We start from the raw sequence: 16,585 nt of genomic DNA on the forward strand, positions 1-16,585 counted from the left end.
TTGGGACGTTGCAGGTTCAAAACCCAATGGTATAGTTGTATAACTGGTAGGGGTCCGCCTAACCCCGGCTTGCCTTTGAAAAAAAAAAAAAACTTGAGATCCCCAACTTGCATAAGGTAACTTGAATTCATGTGCCACATGGGAGGAAAAGTGAAAATGTTCCGGCCGAGCTTGTTTCAAGAGTTCAAATTACCATCTCCATAGTTGGTAATTTGAATTACAATGTCAGGATGTCAGTTTCTTACTTGTTTGGAAGTCGGTAGAAAAACGCCAACGGAAAGGGAAGATCAGGTATAATGTGACAGAACGCTTTTGGTATACTGCCGTACCTTATCACCCTCCATCTGCTATTGGGCCCCACAGCTGACAAGTTGTATCCCAAAGATAGAAGGCTATCAAGTGCAGCAGTACACTAAAAGTGTGCAATCACATTGCACTGGATCTTCAAAACAGCAGAATTCTCAACTTTAAACAAAAAAAAAAAATTGTTGGGGCCTAGTGAGAATTCTCAATCCTAAGAATTCTTTTGACTGCGTGTATTGAAAGTTCCAAACACACCCTTAGGATCTCCAATCCAAGATCCTCCCTTCTCCAATCAAAATTGAGACCCAAGTCAGTCGAATACACCCTCCTTATAATCTTTGTTATTGTGATTCTTTTGGCCCACAAAGGCTCCATTCATTTAGTAGAGGCGACTTGTGAAAATAACCAAGTTGATAGGATGTCATGAGTTCGAAACTAACAAGGGTGTGGCTTGCGGCGAAGTCAAAGTATGTAGGGGGACCTCAAAGGGTAGTATGTAGGGGGACCTCAAAGGGTTTTACCAACTGGAGGCATGCTAATGGGGGTGATAGGCAGTTTTCTCCCTTTGTTCTTGGATAATCCAAAGGAAACCCTCCCAATTACCGGTCGACATTGGATGGCCTCTGGTTGGTAAAACCTTTGAGGTTCCCCTTGCCCATCGGGGAGTACACCTAGCTTCTACCTTGCAGCAAGGGACACCGCCAGGGGGCGAGGAGGGGCTCGGGCCCCTCCTAAAGTTTTGAAAATTTTTGCCCCCCTTTAAGCACAAATTTTGAATTTTTTTGCCTCCCTTTAAGCACAAGTATCTTAGTCATCCACAAGTTAGAACTTTTAGTTTTATATATTATTTTATTATAATTTTCACCCTTTTAATAAAAATATAAAAATTTATATTGCCCCTCTTTATATTTTAGTTTTATATTTCATTTTATTATATTTTTTTTGTTTCCCTTTAAACAAAATATAAAAATTTATATATATTACTTTCTTTATATTTTAGTTTTATATTTTATTTTATTATAAAAAAATTTGCCCCCCTTTAAGCAAATTCCTGGATACCACCCATGGGTTTTGAACTTGTGACATCCAGTCGCACTTACAAGAGCCAAGACCTTGTGGTCCGCAGTTTTCTCCTTAAATTAAAAAAAAAAATAAAAACATGCTTAACTCTTGGCTTATTTACAAACACATGCTTCACTTTTGAAATATTATAAACGATGCTCTGTGAACACAACAATTCTCAAAAGTTAGGTGTGTATTTATGATATTTTAAAAGTTAGATACGTGGTTGTAAATAAACCAAAAGTTAAGCTTGTTTTTGTAAATTTTTCTAAAACAAAATCCAATGCTTTCGTAAATATATTTTGACAAATTGCAGCCACAACTTGTACGGTGTCAACCGTCGGGTTTACCTTGACTCGTACCCAGCCCTATAGGGTTAGGGTGTGGTGCTAACTAAGAAGACCCGATTAAGACCTGAGTCCATATCCGAAAGTCCGATTAATGCATGGACCCGAGTGTAGCGCATAAAATTTTATACCAGACCTGAGCCTGACCCGAGTTTCGATTAAGACCTGCATTTTTTAATATAAAAATGATAAAAAGTGCTGTTTTACCAGGTACAGCCCGGGTCTGGTTCATGTAGTTCTTATCTGATCCGGGTACAATTTCTCTTATGATGGGTCTTTTTAGACCTTATCCAAACCCAATATCATACCCAAAAATCGAGGCCAACTCTAATTTCATCTGAGTCCAAACCAATTGACACTGAAAGAAACCGATAGCGAGAGAAAGCGACAGGCATCCCATTAAAAGATTTAGTTATTTATTTATTTATTTATACAGATGGGACAATGACTGGGATGCTCACGCAACATCATCATGATGAAGAATGGTTATATATATATATATATTTAATGAATGAGACAATGACATGATGATGATGTTGTCTTGGATGATGATGAAATTCTTTTGTCATGTTCTCTAACACCATACATACAATGAACAGCCACCTAGTCATGGCTGCCATTGATAGTTCAACGTTTATTCATGCAAGGATCGAGAGGGCCAATCCAATTTGATTTTTTAAAATTCTTTTAAGATATATATTTTTTAAAATATTTTTTTATTTTCAAATAACACATCATTTGAAGGGGAAAGCTGACCAATTAAGCTCCAATTTGATTCTCTTTTTTCATTTTTTTAAGAAACTGATTCACCTAGTAAACCAATTTTAACATTGATTCATGGGCGCACTTAGTAGTTTGGTCATCATCGTGCAGAACCAAGTACAGAACTAGCAGGAACCTGTTGTATCCAGTGGGACAAAGCATCTCCAAAGCATGGTTGCTCATGAAAATTTTTTGAAACTGGATTTGCCAACCTTTGTAGGGAAGGACGACCTAAAGATGGCTGAGAGCTTGATTGAAAAAACTAAAGAAGCATTCTAAGTTTCATCCATACCACAAAAGAAAAATATCTATTTTTGCATGTATCATTTCAAGGACAACGCCTAAAAATGGTGGGACATGACTCAAGGAGTCTGTTTCTCCATAGCAAAAGTAGTTCCATGAAAAGCATTCCGAAAAACCTTATTGGAGAATTACTTTTTCTGCATGCAAGGGACAAGAAAAGATAGAATTTCAGGAGCTATATCAGTGAAACTTGAGTTTGATGGATTATACTATCAAGTTCCAGAACCTGGAGTGATATTGCTCCAATCTTTTCGTTGATGACTAAAAAAGTGCGAACAAATATTTACGAGAACTTAAAGAAAGACTATTATAGGGTGATGACCAGCATGCCCTCGACTTTCTCCACCGCCATTGTAGTAGTAGCTCTACTGAGCGGATAGTGGGAACGCTTCAAAGAAAATAAGAGAATAAATTGATTCTAAATAGTGGGGCAATCAAGAGGCCGTTCCCCAAGGGTAAGACTCAACGACCATAATTTTAAAAGAAAAATAATGGAGAAAAAAAAATCATTCCTCAGACCAAGAAGCACAAACAGTAAGGTAGTCCCCAATCTAGTCAATAGCCAAAGTCTATTTTCCTGGCTGCATTAGGTCTCACATCGAACAACCATGTCCCGTGCGACAGGAGGTTGTCTTTACTGTGGTAAGATGAACCACTATGCCTATGTGTGGCGTAAGAAGGCAACTTACGAATTGAAGAGGACCATAAGAGTATCTCAACTTGCCTGACTACCTCAATTTTAGAAGTAGCAACAACAGTCACAGAATGCCCAAAAGAAGGTTGTTGAGCATGTCTATGCCACCTCTATCAAGCAACTGACAAATGATGACTTAGTGCAAGGTATAATTCTAATCGTTGGTCAAGCAACCCTTTTTCTATTTTATTGTGGCATACTTATTCATGTATTGCCATAAATTTCTTCAGAAACTTAAATGTACAAACGAAGTCACTTGAGAATGACCTAGAAGTTTATAACCCATTAGGGGACATGGATATATGTGTGAATTTTGTCCCAAGTGTAAATGTCATGTTGAATGGGTAGAGTATGTCTATTAATGTAATCTTATTCGACGTAACGAGGTTGGATGACATTCTGTGGCTGGACTGATTGTGTAAATATCATGTTCAAATTCTATGCCGAGAAAGAAAGATGATATTGTCGCATCTCAGAGCTCCTAAAGCAGAGTTTAAATTGTCTAAACCTGCACTAGAGGGCTGGATAATCTCATCATTAAAAGCACAAAGTTTTATAAGAAAAGAATGCACTGCCTTCCTAGTCAGTGTTGTTTTGACTAAACTGATGTCTGTACCAATCGAGGACTTAGAGATAGTCTATGAATTTTCATATGTGTTTTCAGATAAATTGTCAGGTCTTCCTCCACTTTAAGAAGTGAAGTTCAACATCGAACTATTGTTAGAAACTACACCAATCTCCAAAACACCGTACGAAATGGCACAACCAGAGGAGCTTAAGAAGTAATTGTAGGAGCTCATGGATCGATAGTTCATTCGGCCAAGAGTATCACTATGGGGAGTGTCAGTTTTGTTTGTGAAAAAGAAGGATGGATCGATGAAACTATGCATCAATTACATGATGCTCAACTAGGCAACCATAAAAAATAAATACCCAATACCCCATATCGAAGATCTGTTCAATCAATTGCAGAAAGCCAGGGTGTTCTTAAAGATTGACCTTAGATTTGAGTACCATCAACTAAGAATCGAGGACAATGATATTTTCAGGACGACTTTCTAAATGGGATATGAGTATTATGAGTTTGTAGTGATGTCTTCCGAACTCATCACCAATATGCCCACAACTTTCATGGATCTAATGAATCATATTTTTAAATCATACTTGGATACCTTCATGATCGTTTTCATGTACGATATCTTGATGTATTTTGAGAATATAGAGTAACATCGAGAGCAACTTGAGAATTGTTCAGGAGGTCTTGACAAAAAAAACAACTATTTGCTAAGTTTTCTAAGTATGAGTTTTGGATAAAGGAAGTTATATTTTTTGGACACGTGATTTCAAAAGATAGAGTGTTCATAGATCATCTCAAAGCAGATATTGTGCTAATGTTGGAGCAACTAAAGAATGTTTGATATCATGTGTACTTGCAACATAGTGTACAATTGGCACTATGAGAAATATTAGGTCGTAAGCTTGGCCGTAGTTATCCCGATAGGGAGACGTAATTAGAAAAAAAAAGAAGCAAAGACACCTTCATTCCAAAGACAGGTTAGAGTTAACTAACTTCATTTGTGAGATGCCAAACTTAAGCTTGATGGTGCGTCCATTTTGACATAATTGTGATCCAAGCTCATGTACATCAAATAATAGTCTTCAAGAATGAGGACATAAAAAGCCTTGGGAGTTTTACGCCAATATGGACAGAGACCGTAAGTGTGGCAAACTAAGCCAGTGCAGCTCACAATGGTATGAGGGCCCAGGGGCCCACAACTAGCTCACATGGTATCGGGGTCCACAACTCCTTAAACTGTTGTACACGGATACGACCCGGATGTGATACAAATACATGGTTTTTATGAAAAGTATTAATGCAAAAATTTTTGTGCAATCATATTATTGCACCCGATCTGGACAATTATTTGTTAGTCATTTTATTGAGATCTGAAATCAGGGTATGAGATTCCCTGTTTTGGTGATGATCATATCTGACATGGGCCCTGACCTGGAACCGCAGATTATGGTATTCTATGTCATAGGGACACGTCATTTTGCTACAAGTGGTAGCTGACACTTACAATTACATTATCTTATTTTTCTTGTTTTAAAGTTTAATTTTAACAAAAATATGCATTTAACATTCACATTAGTTTTTATTGATTAAAAAAATTTAAAAATTGTATTATCATGTCTTATTTTTCAAATTTTTTGAACTTGCAAGTCGATCCCGCATAATGCATAGGGATGGTAAACGAATTTAAAGCGGCTCATGACTCGGCTTGGTTTGGCTCGTCATAAACCCATTCATGATCGGTTTGTATAGTTGGTGAGCCGAACCACAAGCAGCTCATTTAGTTTATACGAGTCGAGCCCAAACACAAGGGCTTAGTTCTCGCATAGATAAAATATATATATTTTTATGAATAATATATATTATGTAATATTTAAAAGGAAAAATACATAAAATTTATATAAAAATAAGGATGAATAAAAAAGATATACATAAAATCTAGTCTATTAAGTGCCATTTATTAAAAAAATTATATATATTTTCAAGTATAATATATAAAAATATATATACTATGTATAAATAACATGAAATTTTTTTACAACATCCTGTTAGTCATCTTATTTAAGGACGAGACGAGCTTGAGCTCAGCCCAGCTAAACACAAACACAAGCTCAATCCACTAGTAAATGACCCGAGCCCGATTCTGTTCGTTGGGCTCATTGACCCGCCCATGCATCCTTGTAGATTTTTTTTTTAAGATCTAAAAGTAAATTTTTTCATTGAAAACATAAGATCTGATTCATAGTAACTTGACCATGCCAAACACATTTACGTGGGAGCAAAATCGTGAGAAAAGCACGGAAAAAGCTGAAAAAATCATTTAGCAGACTTTTTCCCTAGCTTAGACGATTTTATAACTTAAAAGAGTAAATTACAAAAATCCACCAAAACAAAGTGTTGTTTACAAAACAGCCATCAACATTCTTAATATGAATTGTTTTATTAAAGTTTGTTTCAGGGACATATTTGTCTTAAAATAACTGAGTTGACCATGGTCTATTAAAATAAAATAATTAAAGCTTCCTTAATAATTCATTTTAACGATGGCACACAAGATAAGTGTCTTTTTTTCTACAAAAGGATTAAAAATAAAAATTGTGTACTTAAGGCGGGTACTTTCAATGCAAGGAAAAGCAAGGAGTTGACTGCGATAATTAAAAATTTGGGTGTCTTTTTGTACTTATCTTGTAGTTTCTGATTTTTTACTTCTAATTTATTCTAAAATTAAAGAAATACTTGTTTTTTATTATTATTATTTTTAAAAGGTTCTCGTCGGCCCCATCAATAATGGCAGTACGATTGGTAACGTGTATGAGTACTTGTTCTTTAAAAACAAGTGTTTATGACAGTTTTTCGTGAATATATATATATATATATATATATATATATATATATATATATATATATATATTGTTTTTTCAATAAATAATTCTTGAGGAAGCGACACGTGACCTACCTTTAAAAGCTAGACACAGCCATGCACCAATAGGGTTTGATTCTGTGCCACTCGGGTGGCCACTCAGAAAACCCCCCTCATGGTTTTAACTACTAAACTTGTAGAAGGAGTAACTGCTGAGCTTCTAGAAGCCAGTAAATTATTGCATTATTAACAACTTAAAACAACCACTTTTATAAGTGCTGAGCTTCTAGAAGCCAGTAAATTATTGCATTATTAACAACTTAAAACAACCACTTTTATATGATGCACTCGAATTATTGTGCTAGTGCCAGCTGATTATATAAGTTATGGAAAAGGTGCCAGCTCTAGCTATTCAACCCGAAGGGAATCTTTTTCCTGTATTAGGCGTACTAAGGGCGTGTTTGATACGTGGGACAAAACCCTGGTTGGGGGACAAAATAATTCTCACGTCATGTGTTTGATGATACGTGCCTTGCTTGGGGACAAATCTCTCTCCCCAAAGCTAATTTTGTCCCTGAAATTTGGGATGTAACACGTCAGAGTGTTGTGTGCTGGACAACTTAGGGATGGCTTTTGTGGGCATCTGCAATGTGATTGTACACTTTTAGTGTGCTGCTGTGCATCATCTTAGCAATGATGGCTTTTGTGGGCCCAAGCAATGATAGAAGAAGACCATAGGCAGAGGCGTGTTTGGTTGCTCTTTACAAATTAATGTGAGTAAATCTCATAGATTTCAAATCTCATCAAAATCATGTGATTTCCCATAATCTATACGGTTTGGTTCGGTTCGGGTCGGACCCAGGTAAACCGACCCTGACACGTTAGGTAAGGCATAAGCAAGAGGACCCCACTAATCCTGAAAATGGGACAAGTTGAAACATTGCATTACGTTATACGTTATGCATACAACATTATTATTATTATTATTATTATTATGTTTGATTGTAAGTGGATGCTTACCCTTGAATAGGAACTGGGTTTTGACACAAGTATTTTAATAATATGTGATGAAACCCACATAATAATATTTAAAAATAATCTGGGAAGCAACTTTCCCTAAGTATCATTTTCAAAGTACAGTTTCCTAACCAGTAGTTGACACCTGAGAGAGTTATCCCTTTGGCATCAGGTGAAGCTTAATTTTACTAAGCTACAGTACAGTCATCTTATTTTATAAAAACAAATTATTTTCCAAAAAAGGACCAATTCCGTTTCGCACTGACAAATATCCTCATTTCTGTTCCGTTTAGGGGTGTCAAAATCTGACACGACCAGCTTCTTAGCCGGGTTTGGGTTTGGCTTAAATGAGTTTGTGTCATAAACGGGTCGACCCAGCTAACCCATTTATTAAACGGGTCAGGTTCGTGTTAGGGGTATGCCAACCCTCCAACCGAGCTGACCCGTTTAATAAATGGGTTAGGTCAACCCATTTACCAGACCTAACCCGCCAACCAATTTACCGACCCGACCCGTTTATTAAACGGGTTAACCATGTCGTGTCGGGTTACCCGTTTAATAAATGGGTCGGGTTCGTGTTTTCCACAGCCGACCCATTTAATAAACAGGTTGGGTTCGTGTTGAGGTATGCTAACCCACCAACCCGCCGACCCGACACGCCAACCCGACCCGATTGCCACCCCTAAGTTCCCTTGACGATGGTAATCTAGCCATTTCATCACTGGCCACCTCAAGAATCCAAAACTTTGCTGTCCGTACTCACTCATCGTGTCTTCGAATCATAGGTGGAGTGCAGCTGTCGCAATACCTGACAGTTAGAAAGTGGGCCACGACCCGGAACCGAAAACAAGAAATGATAACCACAAGAAATACAACTTGGGAGCAATTTACGTCACACACACACCCCATTACTTTTCTCTTAATTCAACAAACCTCATATCGGATTGAAGGAATCCATGATCACACCAAATGCCTCATCCAGTAAAAATCTACATTCGTGGGGTTGCAAACCTCATATCGGATTGAAGGAATTCAACTTTGCTGTATTTTATTTGTTTCCTTTTTTTTTCAATTTAAAATTTTGATTTATTAATTTTGACTGTTATTCTACAGATAAAAAATGTTTTTTTTTTTAATTTATCAGAAGAATTTCGTCTGCCATTGTTTTCTAATAGGATTTTCATTATTACCAAAGTGTGGTCCAATCAGATTTTGATTGGTAACAAAGTGCAGCACAAATTAGTCCCAATCAACACAAATGCCTTAATTGGAACGAACAGCCAATATTGTACCAGTTATTTTATTTATTTATATGATTCTTTGCTTTCTTTGTTAAGCAAAACCAAGGGAAACCTCCTCTAGAGTTGCAAATTTGGATGAATCCAAGGTGGTGGTTTTGCAAATTTTGGTTCCGATCCCAATCCCAATCCCTTTGTATTTTATTTGTTCCAGATCCAAGCCGTTTGTATCCCTAACTAGGTGTGGCAAAATCTGACCCGACCCGCCAAGCCTTTGTATTTTATTTGATATTTACACAAAGAAATCACTCCTAGTAGCAGCACTGGCTCTGCTTACCGTACTTATGGTCACTGTCTTGGCAGCATTAAACTCTGTGGGCTTACCCTTTGCCTCGTCAAGCTTTGGCTTGCGTAAGGGGGTGACGCCCATAAGATTTGAACTTATACCGCAGCTGTGCCAAACCCCTTTGGGGCCTTCCTTTGCTTGTTAAAACATGTTTTTTTTTTAACCCATCATACAAAGTAGGCTCAGCTCAGCTCAGCTTTGACCATGCAACAGGAACACTTTAACATGCTATGGTGTCGTGTCCCCTTGTATATTATTCTTAATGAAAATTTCACAAAAAAACAGCGAGTCTAGTAAACTTTTAGACGTATCCATGTGACGACAGTTTTTTAGTATAAAAAAATGCCTGCAAGTTAGCATACAAATAGGGGTGGCAATCGTGTCGGGTTGGCGGGTCGACCCGACGGGTTGGCGGGTCAGCATACCTCAACCCAAACCCGAGCCGTTTATTAAACGGGTCGGCTGTGGCAAATACGAACCTGGCCCGTTTAATAAACGGGTAACCCGGCACGACCCGCCAACCCATTTAATAAATGGGTTGAGTCGGGTAAACGGATTCTCAGGTTCGCAGATCAAGTTGGCAGGTTGACGGGTCGGGTTGGCGGGTTGACCCACGCGCCTAACCCGTTTATTAAACGGGTCAGCCGGGTTGGCATACCCCTAACACGAACCCGACCCGTTTAATAAACGGGTTAGGCGGGTCAACTCGTTTATTAAACGGGTTGGTTTTTTCCAAACCCAAACCCGCCTAAGAGGCGGGTTGGCGGGTCGGGTCAGATTTTGCCACCCTTACATACAAAGAGATTAAACAAGTAATCTAATCAATGAAAGTAAATGGTTTACATACATGACAGTCACCAAACGATGAAGGGGGTTCCAGAAGTTACCAGAAGGAAACCAAGTAGGGGGAACGGAAATTTTCACATTAATCTCTAAACTTATTGCTAATCAATAATAAAACACCAATAGGAATCAACAGTTTTGGGGTTTATTTAAAAAGGGCGGTTGTCTAGTGGACACGAAGTAGGGGCATTTATTTTAATGCGATAATTGCATATTTATTATTATTATTTGCTATTTTTCCTGTGATTGTATTTGTGGGGGAGGAGAGAGGTCGGGGAACGTCGATCCCTCGTCGCTGATTTTCGCACTCATCGCCTTGTGTGGTTGCTTCTTCCCCTGGTTTTAGTTTCCAGGCTTTTCGATTATTTAATTTGGAACGTTCATCTTAAAGGCGACGGTTGGATCTGGGGATTTAAGGTTCGATCGGTAGGGCGGGGAGCAGCTGCAGGTTTGATCTCTCTCTACAGTGGGTGTGTTGAAGACGAGGGAGTAGAGGCGGAGGAGGAGACGTTTTGGTGGTCGATCGGCGGAGGAACGGGCGGTACGGTCGTGCTCTCTACGGCGAAGGAAGGAACTCTCGTCGCTCAGTAGGACGCCCGGAGAGGCGTTTTAGTAAGGTTTGGAGGTTGAGAAACAGTGGAGCTTGTGGCAATTTTGTTGCTCCGGCGGTTCTGGACTCGTGTGAGAACTGGTGGCGGATCGGCGGAAGTACGGGTGGTCCGGAGGTTCGGGAGAGAGACGACGTCGAGGTCGCCGGCGGAGGAGGATACGAAGGATCGGTGCTGCTCGCGCCCTTCGTAGAGGGGCGAGAAACGGTGAAGTTTGTGGCAATTTTGTTGCTCCTGTGGGAGCTGGACTCAAGTGAGGAGCGGAGACGATCGGTTGTTGGAGGTTCGTTGTGGAAATGAGTGAGTTTTCTCGGTGAGGGTAGACGTGATCTGGCGGTGTCTGAAGTGTTTTGAGTTGGAACGGGGGTGGTTTTAGAGGAGGAGAGCTAGCGGGATTTGGAAATCCGGAAAGCTGGGGGGATGACACTAGTAATGGAGTTGGTAAGTGTTTGCGTTTTCATTTTGAAAGTTTTTTTGGGCTGTGCATCGTCTGAGACTCGAAGGATTTTACCTTTTACTCTTCTTCTGATCGATAGTTTGGTGATTTCCTTTTCCTCTAGGGTTTCGGCAATTCGTACAATAAGGAGGGGGGTTGTAAAGTACTTCGATTTCTCTTCTGGTGCTAAATAGCACGAAGGCTTTGAAAGTAGTTCGGTTTTGTGCTCGTTGAAGTATCCGGATAGGTTTCCAGCTCGCTTTAGGTTTACTTTTTTTTTTATGTTTCTTTTTTCCTTTCTTCGCGGCGAGAAGTTTGAAGTTCCGTATTGTCTGGTTCAGGTTACAGGAGAAGAGGAGGTTCTGAAGATGAATCGCCATAATTTGGGGCGAACGCCAAGCTTTGGCATACCGGATGAGGTTTTGCAGCGGGTGATGGCGTACGTGGATGATCCTCACGACAGGAGTGCGATCTCTCTCGTCTGTAAGAAGTGGTATGATATCGACCACTTGACAAGGAAGCATGTCACCATTGCTCTGTGTTACTCGACCACGCCGGCTAGGCTCCAGGACCGGTTCCCAAATCTGGAGTCCCTGAGACTGAAGGGGAAGCCTCGCGCGTCGATGTTCAATTTGATACCGGAGAATTGGGGCGGATACGCGGGGCCTTGGATTAGAGAGATCTCGCATGCATTTCAGTGCCTGAAGTTTCTCCATTTCAGGCGGATGATAGTGATGGATGAGGATATTGAGGTGCTGGTTCGAGGCCGTGGGCATATGCTTCAGGCGCTTAAGCTGGATAAGTGCTCGGGGTTTTCGACGGATGGGCTATTACAAGTAGCTCGTTCGTGCAGGTGATTCTCAGTTTCTGATGATCGGGCTTTGTTCCTTTTGAGCCTTCTTGTGGTTTCTCATTTGACAGTTGTTTGTAGGAAGTAGTTGCCTTTTTGGTGTGTTGAAAGCACACTCGGATTTTTTTTTTCTTTGATATGCTTGATTCATGGAATTGATTCTCACTTTCATTGACTGGAATTTAGTTTTAGCAATGAACACATAGCCTATGTTTTGAGATTATTGGAAACAAGTGATTAAATCGGTTAGTTATCATGATATTTTCAAACTAGCTGGCATTTAAAAATTATAGCAAGATAATATGATGATATTATCAGCTTCTTACTTTTTTCTTATTTTCTTCTCTATATTCTGAGCATGAATTTTCCTTCTTTGTTATCTTTTTTATATTTTAAAAACCCTTATGTCTTATATTTACAATTTTTGCAAAAGAGTTGCTAAAACCTATTCTTTTCTTATCTAGTATTATTTTGTCATATTTTCCTATTTTCAAGTGTCGATAGCCCGAGACTAATCACAAAAAGTATAACTTTCCTGAGATTATGCCTTGCCAAGATATAGCCAACCGATATATATGCCTGGTTTTAATTCATGACATCCAGTTATTTAAAACTGTTGAAAGATCATTTTAACTTAGAATCACAATTAGGGCTTGGAATTGACACAAGCGGATTGTGATTCTACTCTGCTCAACTTGTCAAAAGCTTGTTTTCACTTTTGAATTGAGCTTGACAGGCCAAGCTGCAAGCTTCTCGTGAAGGTTGCATGATCCAAGCATGAAGGCGGGGTGCTCAACTCGTGTGGGCTCGTTATATATATATATATATATATATATATATATATATATATATATATATATATATATATATATATATATATATATATATATATATATATATATACACACGTGGCTCGTGGGTAAGGAACCCCCAGTGAAAAAATGCAATATTTCCAAATATTTTCAGTTTTTTACATATCTGACCTTCCAGACATGATCTACTTATTAAGTTTAGTAGAAACTGACCTTTTGATCATGTTCTTCTGACATATATGTCAGATTTTATGAGGGTAGAAAAATCAACAGCCTACAATGTACCAAAATTTCAAGCCTGAAAAAAACATGTTTTTATGTCCAAAAACTATGATTCAAAAGTTGATTTCTACTATTTTGAGCATGCTGAACACATCCATGATGTCAGATTTGGTCAAAACAACCTCCCCCTATGAGTTCTAACTAGGGGATTCCTTAGCAGGATAGCAAATGCTATCCCATATATAAAATCTTTGGTGTGAACGTGCATACAGCATCAATGAGTCCAATTGATCAATATATCATTGCTTATGCTTTTTTGAGTAAATCTATCCCCAATAGGTGGACATGCATGTTTCTGACATCATGAGGTCTTGGAGCATTCTTCTTTCTTAAGTAGCTTGAGATGAAATCTTATGAATACCCTTATGCCGATTGATTATCTTCTGCATTGGCATGTGCTCTCTATGTTCAGGCAATGTTTGTAAATTCCATAATTGCATTCCCGAATCTGAAATAGCATTTATGAATTTCCTCAAGTCTAAATTTATGCTTTGTTTACTTCACATAGTAGTGCAAAACACATTTATAAATGCTTAGCAAAGTGCAAGTGCTCTTGTTTTGGAAGTTATGCTTGTATTCGGCTGTTAATCATTTTGAGATTCCTGATGGTGAATGATGAATAACATATTGGCCTGCTAATGATATTCATTCTGTGCCTTTTAGATATCTGAGAATCCTATTCTTGGAAGAGAGTATCATTTATGATAAAGGTAATGGTTGGCTCCGTGAGCTTGCACTGAACAACTCAGTTTTGGAGGTTTTGAACTTTTACGTGCCGGATCTCAGTGTCAGTGTACAAGATCTGGAACTATTGGCTAGGAACTGTCGCTCGTTAGTCTCTTTGAAGGTTAGTGATTGTGAGATTTTGGATCTTGATGGGTTCTTTCGGACTGCTACAATGTTACAAGAATTTGGGGGTGGTTCTTTTAATAATCAAACAGGGCAAGGTAATAAGTATGAGAGTGTGTATTTTCCTCCTAAGCTGTCTGTTTTGGGCCTTATGTACATGAGTAAGACTGAGATGTCAGTTATATTTCCTTGTGCTTCATCACTCAAGAAGTTGGATCTGCAGTGTGCATTTCTTGTTACGGAGGACCATTGTCAATTGATTCAACACTGTCCCAATGTAGAAGTTCTTGAAGTATGGATTCAATAGAATTTTTAATTTTTCTTCTTCATATTGTTTTTTTCTTTCATTCAGGGATTTACTTGTTCTCCACTTTTGTAGGTGAGAGATGTGATTGGGGACAGAGGATTAGAAATTGTTGCTCAACATTGTAAAAAATTACGCCGTCTTAGAATCGAGCGTGGGGATGATGAACAGGGTTTGGAGGATGAACAAGGAATGGTTTCTCAAAGAGGTATATCTGCAATTGCTCAAGGATGCCTAGAGCTAGAATATCTGGCTGTGTATGTATCTGACATAAGTAATGGAGCATTAGAATGCATTGGGACATACAGCAAAAATCTGTGTGATTTTCGTCTTGTCTTGCTTGATAAGCAAGAACAAATAACGGATCTCCCACTGGACAGTGGTGTTCGAGCCTTATTGAGAGGTTGCCAGAAACTGAGGAGATTTGGACTTTACCTACGGCCTGGAGGCTTAACGGATGTTGGTCTTGGATATATTGGAAGGTACAGCACTAATGTCAGGTGGATGCTTTTGGGTTATGTGGGTGAAACAGATTCTGGATTCATAGAATTCTCTAGAGGTTGTCCAAGTCTTGTGAAGCTTGAAATGAGGGGTTGTTTCTTTAGTGAGTGGGCATTGGCTCTTGCTGTTACGCAGTTAGTGTCTTTGAGGTATATCTGGGTTCAGGGCTATAAAGCATCAACATCAGGCAAGGATCTTCTGCATATGGTTCGTCCATTCTGGAACATAGAGATTATACCTCCAAGGCAAGCAATTGATGAGTTTGGAAGGCCTGCAGAAGATGGTGTTGAGCAGCCCTCGCAGATTCTGGCTTACTATTCTCTTGCTGGGAGAAGAACAGATTCTTGTGATGCAGTTGTTGTGTTGTCTCCATCATTATTTAGATCTCCATAAGTACCACATCTTATGTTTCTTTCAAGTTAGCACCAGCGCTGAAGGTACATCATCTTTCCTTTGTATGATTCTCCACAAGCATCCATCATGTTGATTGCATAGATGGCCTATGCTTACCTTTTCCTATTGAGATAATATACATTTGGATGTGGAACCACAATCTTAGATGAATTATCTGCCAAGACTTGTTGCTGTAACGGGATTTTTGCTGTAATTTTTCCTTTCATGGATCCATTGGTGCAGAGCAGGAATGAAATTTTCAGATTTGACTGTACTTCTGAGCAAAATAAAATACTGCTTTGACCAATTTGGCTACAATCTGATTAAGTTAGCAAATTTTCTATACTGAAACACACGCAACTTGCTCCATGTCAAACACCCCCGACCCACACACACTCACACACACATAATGCATTAAGCCATTTGATGGCCTCTAATTATTCAATGGTGGACATCTGCTCAAACTAGAATGTGCATCCTATGATGCCAAGAAATTTTTGATTAAGTGAATGCACAATCTTCACAATCTTCCGCTATAGTAAATATGATGGGTACTCGCAAAACATGTTTTACCAGTAGCAATCTACCTACTTGTGATAATTAGCTGACCAAGATTGGATCCTTTTGCAAGCTCGATCCTATACGCTGACGAATGCGCAACTCTTGAGATGCAGTTTTGAAGTTTCAAGTGGTCTGCCCAAAGATTTCTCGAGTAATTCCCCAGCTTGACTTGTTTGCATAACTTGAGTATAGACCAGGATCTCCATATGCATAAAATTAGCTGCCCCAATAATCAAAATGTCATCAATGAATTGGATATGGGTTAAGGTTGGGGGAGACCCTCACTAATGAATCCTTCTCCATGCTTTATCCTCACTTGCTAGTTAAATAATAATGGGGATAGAGCCATAGAGCGTCCCCTTGCCATAGGCCTCTTGACATGGAGTAAACTTCGGCTGATGTCTATGTGATTGCCACAGAAATTGATGTAGGTGATAGCATATTCTTTGGCCACTTGGCCCACCACATGTAAAAGAAGCCAGCAGTTCGCCTTATTGAACATGATGTAGCTTCATTTGTTACAATTTCTCATTTGTTGATTCCCTTTTTGAAGGTGATGCTTGTAAGAAAATAGAATCCTCAAACAAACTTCAAATGCTTCTTGACGAATAAGCTGTCTCAAGAACCATAAAGGTTCATA

At 38.9% G+C, this 16,585-nt stretch overlaps 1 protein-coding gene across 3 annotated transcripts; it reads left to right on the top strand.

The window, feature by feature from the left end:
- Window positions 1-10,607: 10,607 nt before the first annotated feature.
- LOC149821482 (coronatine-insensitive protein homolog 2-like) lies at window positions 10,608-15,518 on the top strand. 3 transcript variants are annotated; one of them, XM_089983108.1, is made up of 5 exons: window positions 10,608-11,398; window positions 11,518-11,640; window positions 11,735-12,246; window positions 14,001-14,478; window positions 14,566-15,518. In XM_089983108.1, the coding sequence occupies exons 3-5, from the start codon at window positions 11,762-11,764 to the stop codon at window positions 15,382-15,384; spliced, it is 1,782 nt and encodes a 593-aa protein (XP_089839234.1). In that variant the 5' UTR covers window positions 10,608-11,398; window positions 11,518-11,640; window positions 11,735-11,761; the 3' UTR covers window positions 15,385-15,518. The 3 variants fall into 3 exon arrangements, with proteins under 3 accessions (XP_089839234.1, XP_089839235.1, XP_089839233.1); XM_089983109.1 differs by lacking the exon at window positions 10,608-11,398 and having other exon boundaries at window positions 11,525-11,658; XM_089983107.1 differs by lacking the exons at window positions 10,608-11,398; window positions 11,518-11,640 and having other exon boundaries at window positions 11,671-12,246.
- The last annotated feature ends 1,067 nt before the right edge of the window (window positions 15,519-16,585 follow it).

Source organism: Nuphar pumila, chromosome 12, assembly GCF_984573655.1.
Source record: "Nuphar pumila chromosome 12, dmNupPumi1.hap1.1, whole genome shotgun sequence".
Lineage (NCBI taxonomy): Eukaryota > Viridiplantae > Streptophyta > Magnoliopsida > Nymphaeales > Nymphaeaceae > Nuphar > Nuphar pumila.